Raw genomic sequence first — 6815 nt, 5'->3', positions numbered from 1 at the left:
TTTTTTCATTGTATAAAATTTTTTTATTAAATCACATACAACTCAGGGCATCAGGCCCCACCAACTTCATTAGAACTGTGGGAAGTAGGAAGCAAAGGCTGGGCATGGTTCCCCATCTTCTCACAATAGAGACAAAGACATCAAACATCACCCCCAAGGAAATGGGGGTACAAAAGGCCAAACAGAAGGGACTAGGACAGTAACAGCTACCCTGAGGTTAGGAGGGTGTGGTGCTGGGCTTCTGTCCCCAAATTCATGTTGGAGTCCTTATGTTGAAGGCTTTGGGGGTCATCAGGTCATGAGGTGGAGCCCTCACAGGATAGTGCTCCTATACAAGGGGCCTGAGGGAGATTATCTATGCCTTTACCAAGTGAGGATGTGGACAGGGGTTTCCTCAGAAATACTGGGCCTATGGGCACCTTGATGTGGGCTTCACTGTCCCCAGAACAGTTATAAGCCAACCTCCACTGTTCTTAGGCACACAGTCTAGGCTATTTTGTGACAGGAGCCTGATGGNCTCTGAGAATCAGCGGGCTCCTTCAGCCCCAGCCTCAGAGAAAGTAAGTGTCTCTTAGCGTCATGAGAGGCTCGGGGGTCCAAGCATATGGGGACAGAGGCTATGAGTGGACCCCACTTCCTGCCTGCAGATGGAGGTGTGTTGGGGAGGAGGCTAATGGGGGTGGGAAAGGGAGTACAGAAAGAGAGTCTAGCCAGATAGCTGGGTCCGGTGTTGGAGAACAGGCCCCTCTGGGCCAAGAGAAACCAGGCAAGGAGAACGGGGTTAGGGACTGCAGAGGCATTCGTCACTCCCCTTAATCTGTAAAACGTGTGGCTCCCCTGCTCTAAAGTTGAAAATATGGAGTGTGGAGGTGTCAGTCACCCCATGGACAGTTGGTCTGTCATACTCATCCACACAGAAGAGGGCAGAATGGCCATTTCTCTCTCTTGGCTCAGCTCCCAACTGCCTCCAAAGGTAGTCTGAAGTGTTACTGATGTTAATAGCACCTAGCTATTATGCTACCTGCCCAGGGCCCCAGAGATGTGGGGTCACCCAGCTCCCTTCAACTAGCTATAGTAGGGTCACAACCCATCTCCCTTGTGTAGAAAGTAAGACATCACTTCATCCGTCCAGTCCCCAAAGAGTGCAGCTGGCCCCAACCCCAGAGGCCATATGGAGGTAGACAGGCCCCAGGAGGAGGCAGGAAGGGTGCCACTCCCAGTAGGGCTTTCCCAAGACAAGAAGATGGGGCAGACAGGAGATTTGGCAGCCTTCTGACATTACCAGGAAAGAACCTGGCTCCTCTTAGATCGTCTTCTGAGGAGGATGTAAACATGATTGCTCAGGGCCATACCCAGCAGGCCCCACCCGAGCTCAGCCCTGGCTCCCTGAAGGAGCTCACACCCCGATAGCACTCTTCTCACCATCTTTGGAGCTGGGGTCCTCCTGGGTCTTCTGCATCTCCCAGCCCCTGACCCAGGTGTAGGCGGAGGAGCCACCCAGCACCATCAAGTTGCTTGTCCACCACAGGAAGCTTTTAATCTCTTCGTAGTAGAGAACAGCCAGCACTGTCTGAGCGCAGGCCTTGGCCGTGCCTGACACGTTATGGGTCAGGGGACTGGTGAATTTGATCTGCAGTCCTGTCACATAGCCGATGGCAAAGCCGAACACGCCACCCAGCGTCATCATGAGCCAGAAGTGGGCACTGTTCAGATGAGCGAAGGCCAGGAGGGCACGGAGCTCGCCCAGCACTATCATCAGGGGCAAGAAGAGCACGCAGGCGTTGACATTGTTATAGAAGGTTAGGCGCCAGATACTGTGGTCTACTGCAGGGAGCACCTTCTTGGTGTAGATGGCATTGAGGGAGACGCAGAGGCTGGCCAGCACCCCGAAGATGGTGCCCGTCAGGGACAAGGTGCCCTCAGCTCCTTCTTGGTCTATACCCAGCCAGAAACCACCTGCAACAGACAGAAGAGTGGCAGGGTGAGGAGGGATGGGGACAGGAGGGGGAGGGGCAGGATCTGACGCCATAGTTCTGACTGTTGTGTGGCCCTTACCTCATCGTCGACACAGACCAAGTCTAACCTCTGCACTGAACAGGGGCCGAGGGAGTGGAGCCCAGAATGAGAGCCTGTGTTCCCCCTCTGTTGGGGGTCAGTCCTGTGTACTGTGTAATCACCCGCTGATTTTGGGGCCCAGACATCTGGCTACAGTACAGGCTACGGGCAAGCATCTCGAGGGTCAAGCATCTCCATTCTCAATGTTACGTAAAAACTGTTTTCCCATCATCTCTGATTGGTTAACAAAGAGTCAGTCAGCCTATGAATGGGCAAGGGAGGACAGTACATATGAGACATCGGATCCCAGTGAGAGGGTCCCTGGTAGAGAGAGGGGAGCAGAAAGAGAGGAGAAGAGTGGAGAGACCACGTTGGGACACTAGGAGGATTCACCGTGAGTTCACACATGGAGCAGAACAAGCCAGAGAAAGACTCAGATGGCAAGTATTGGGGCATCTATCTGGGCATTAGCAGCTTAGAGGGTTAGAACATCTCAGGACCTGCCCAGCAAAGTGCCAGCAGTTTCTTAATAAAAATACCAGGTTTCTGTGTCTTTTATGTGGGAGCTATATGGGCTAAAGTGGGCACAGAATTGCCTTGCAGATAAAGGGAGCAAAGGGGGGGGGGAGGAGTGTAACTTCCCCAAATTACACCCATACCCTCCACATTCCCCCAGGCAGAACTTAGCAGAGGGGGAAGGTATAAGGACAGATATGACCCTGTCAACTCTCTAATTACAACTGTAGTCACTGTAAAGAAGGCTATAAAATAGTACAGGTGCCTGACGGCCTGTGGGGGCGAACAGCTGTAAAGGAAGAGGGCCAGTAAAGTGACCTTGGGTACTAAAACGGGACAGGGCTCTAGGCCTTGTTCTGGCTCCCTTGGTGTGAACATTAGGTCAGAGCTGCTCATGGCCTGATGCTGCTTACAGTCACTCCTGGGTCACCCTCAGAACCTACATGGCTCCCTAGGCCACAGCGCCCGGCTTCCTGCATCTGGCCACACTTCCTCTGTCACGTGATGGCCCCAAGCCACCTTCTTAGCTCCCCACTTCTCTGTATATCCACAGAGCTCTGTGAATCTTCATCTTTCCAGGGACGCCACCATTCTTCAAGGCCAAAGCCAGCCTCTCCTGGGGCTCCCTTCCCCCTCCACCTCTTCCCAGCTTCCTGCTGCTAACACAACATTCCTTGCCAGGCCCCCCAGCTGGTGGACACCTGCTTGTGGCAATGCTATGGTCTCTTTATTTAGACCTCGAATTCCCACAAGACAGGTTTACTGCTGCAGCGGCAGGAATCAGCAATATGGAATAGCAGGACCAGCAGAGGCATCAGAGCCATCAGGCCTCTGACTGCTCTGTGATTTTTGTAGCTGAGCTGCTTGGGAGAAGTTACTTAACCCCTCTGAGTTCCAATTTCCTTCATCTGAAATAACTGGGGCCACAGTTTTGCTACCATGTTAACCAATCTACTACTCTCTGTCTTACAACTAAAATAATCTTCCTACAGTGGGTATTTCCTCTGTGGCTCCCAACTGTCTTCAGGAAACACCGCACTCATTCAAATGTGTGTTCCCAGCCTGTACTACTGGGGCAGTCTCCTGCCAGCAAGGCCTGCTCAGGTTATCCCTCATGCTCCTGTTCCCTCTAGATACCCACAGCCCTTAGCATCTAGTGTGACTATCATTTCTGCCATCAACATCATTCACGAACCAGGAGCAAGGAACCCACCCTACCTTTCTCAAATGTGTACCCTAAAACTCGGTACAGGGCCTGGAAAATACTTGGCCACAAGCTAATAGCTGCTCAATAGATGGAGGGAGGGCAGATAGAGACTAGGAGGAAGGTACCAGTCTTCGAGAAGCTGGAGAGAGGCAAGGTGGTGCTCCCGCAGCCCCAGCTGCCTGGGACCTGGGCAACATAGCAGGATCTCAGAACAAGGGCACCAGGCCCTCCAGCCTCACAGGCACTTGGCTCAGCAGAGCCCACTGTGGGTTTCCCTGCGCAGCCAGAGCACCCCGTGCCTCCTGGTGGTTACCACTGGAGTCCAGAAGTGACTCCATTCTCCATTCTCAAGGTCCTAGACCCTGGAAGGGGCTGTGAGCCCGACAGGCTTTGCAAAGTGCTGCATGTCTAGGAGGTCTTGCCGGGAGATGGGCCTCCCCCCACAGGAGGAAGGGAGGGGAGAACGAAGACATGGGGCCAGTAGTGGGGGCAGCAGAGAGCTCCACTTTCCTGAGCCACTTGGGCAGGCCGCCATGGCGCTCAGCTGCCTTACTATCAGCTACTTGTCCCTTTGGGGACCTGGGCTCAGGTTCTCTAGAGACTATACCTTTCTACACGTAAGTTCTCCTATTAGGAGGCCCATCCCCCTCTAACGTTGGCAGGGCTGGTGGACTGAAGTGGGACCCCACGGTAGCTTGTAGGATGGAGGGGGAGGGAGGAGTACCAGATCTCTTAGGGTATGTATGTGGGGGCAGTGGGAGGGGTCCTGCCAGTGCTGACAGCTTTCTATCTGACCTCTCTCTGTGCAGTCCCCTTATCCCTGGATCCAGGAGCTGCCCAACCAGGGCGACGTTTCTAGGGAAGATGGTACAGGTTGGCCTGGCCCCTACATCTAGAGCACCCAGCCCGGGCCTCAGAGACACCAGGGACATATAAGTAGGCCAAACAAGACAAACTAAAATCCAGAGCAGGTACCAATGAAGGTCGCTTTCTGTTCATCCAGGACTCTGAGGGGAGAGATGCCCTCTGTAACCCAGCAGCCACTAAACTCATTCAAAGTGGCAAACATGTTCTCTAACACATGCTGTCCAAGCCAAGAGGCCCTAGCCACAACTGACTGCCGGGCACTGAAAAGATAGTGGCAGAATCAGGACATAGCGGCTGCCGCTGAGGGGCTGAGAGTTTCAAAGCTCCTGGGCTTTCATTTAAAAGCACATTTGGACTGTACTGATGGCGTTGGTTTGCATCGTTCTAACTCCCAAAGGGCAGGAGCAAAGCAGACTGGCTTGAAACACAGGCAGGGGAGTGTGGCCCATGGGGGACGGTGGGACTGTGTCCCAAACTACCTGCTTCTTAGTTGTGGGGTTGTGGCAAGGATCACAGGCTCTGCGAGCTGCAGTTCGCAGAGATGCCGCCACTCAGAGGGCTTATGGGTTCAATAAAGAGGATGCTACAAGTGTAATGATCAGCACAACGCTACTATCAGTAATCAGCTATGGTGACATCTGAAAAGGTAGTTAACGCCTCTTAGAGCACCCGCATATTGATTGGACCACTGAAATGGCTCAGTGGGTGGAGGTACTAGTGCCAATCATGATGACCTGAGTTCACCCTTGACCTCTTGAGAAGAACAGTGGCGTGCGTGTTGGTCAAGAGTGTGACCTATGGAGGTAACTACTTATGTGCAAATTCCTGCTCCATCAGTGACCCCGGCTACTCAGTTTCTCTGTACCTCAGGTTTCTCTCCATAAAATGAAGCTATGTTGTACCTTGTAATGGGGACCTGCTAAGTTAATATGGATCGCATGCTTAGATCTGAGTGTCTGGCTGGCTTTGCTGTTGTGTCTGCTAGCATTATTATGTTCACCTTGGCTGGATCCCTAACTTACTGAGTCACAGTAAGTAAGTCATTTGTTCTCTACAGGTCTCTCTCTATGATTGGTGGTGCAAAAGACCTGAGACAGATAACGAACAAGTACTGTGTTGATCTTTACAATTCCTGCTCCCCACAACCCCCGGAGCCCCACTCACCAATGATGACGCCGCAGGTGAGCAGGGCATAGAAGGAAGTGGTCTGTTTGAGCAGCAGGTAGGAGAGAAACACGTTGAACACAGTGGTGAGCGAGCGTCCCACGTTGTAGAAAGCCACCCCTACGTACTTGAGGCAGAGGTTATTGAAGGTTATCATGCCAATAAAGACCACGGACAGCGGCAGCACACTCCGGGCCACCTTGAGGTCCAGGTTTAGGGTGGGGAAGTCTACCGTGCCGGGGCAGCAGGTGGCCAGAGTGCTGAGGCCCTTGCACAGCAGTGAGGTCACCAGGCATTGGTAGAAGGTGACGAAGATGGGGGTATCCAGCTGCAGGGAGGGGCTGTCCAACAGGTACTTGTTGAGGAATACCATGGAAATGGAGGTGACCCAGTAGAGAGAGACCACCAGTGCGATCTGCAGAGCCCGGAGCAGAAATGGCTTGTTCCCGCCCTCTGCCTCCTCGGAGACAGCAGAGGCTCCAGTCAGCGCCATGCGCAGGATCCTGGACCGCTTCAGAGGCGCCCTGTTCATGGTGGCAGAAGAGCTGGGTCACCTTACGGCCAGAAGCATTCCCTGGACTACAGGGCTTCAAGAAGCTAGGGGGTCTGTGGCTGCAGCCTTCAACTGTCACAGGGGATGGCCTATAGGTCCCCTCCTTCTTGGATGAAGTTCTGCTTCCGGATTTGCCGAGGTGCACCGCTCCTCATCTTGCTCGCTCCCGGGGCGGGGGAGGAGGGTGGTGTCACGAAACAAGACCCAGGGAAGGGAGAAGGGGCCTAACTAAGGATGTGGGCCTTGACAGCTAGCTTGACGACAGGGGACACGTGAGTCACAGAGAGAAAGGAAGCGAGAGACAGAGAGAGAGAGAGAGAGAGAGAGAGAGAGAGAGAGAGAGAGGGGCAGAGCGGAAGAGGAAATAACTGGACGCGGACCGCGTGGGAAGCATGGGCTGCAGGAACCCCCGGAAGCACCCGCGGAGCCGAAGGGAGGGCGTGCTGCAGGGAG

The 6815-nt window shown here is 53.7% G+C and overlaps 1 protein-coding gene across 1 annotated transcript; it reads right to left on the bottom strand.

Annotated features, from left to right (window-relative positions):
• Positions 1–41: 41 nt before the first annotated feature.
• Positions 42–6809, bottom strand: LOC110314955 (GDP-fucose transporter 1). The gene is made up of 3 exons (XM_021189137.2): positions 6743–6809; positions 5810–6333; positions 42–1956 (listed from the first exon to the last, which is right to left on the bottom strand). The coding sequence occupies exons 1-3, from the start codon at positions 6754–6756 to the stop codon at positions 1397–1399; spliced, it is 1098 nt and encodes a 365-aa protein (XP_021044796.2). The 5' UTR covers positions 6757–6809; the 3' UTR covers positions 42–1396.
• Between the last annotated feature and the right edge of the window lie 6 nt (positions 6810–6815).

This window comes from Mus pahari, unplaced genomic scaffold, assembly GCF_900095145.1.
Source record: "Mus pahari unplaced genomic scaffold, PAHARI_EIJ_v1.1 scaffold_14789_1, whole genome shotgun sequence".
Classification (NCBI taxonomy): Eukaryota; Metazoa; Chordata; class Mammalia; order Rodentia; family Muridae; genus Mus; species Mus pahari.
Note: the sequence above shows the minus strand (reverse complement) of the source record. Positions and strands in the feature narration are given on the sequence as shown.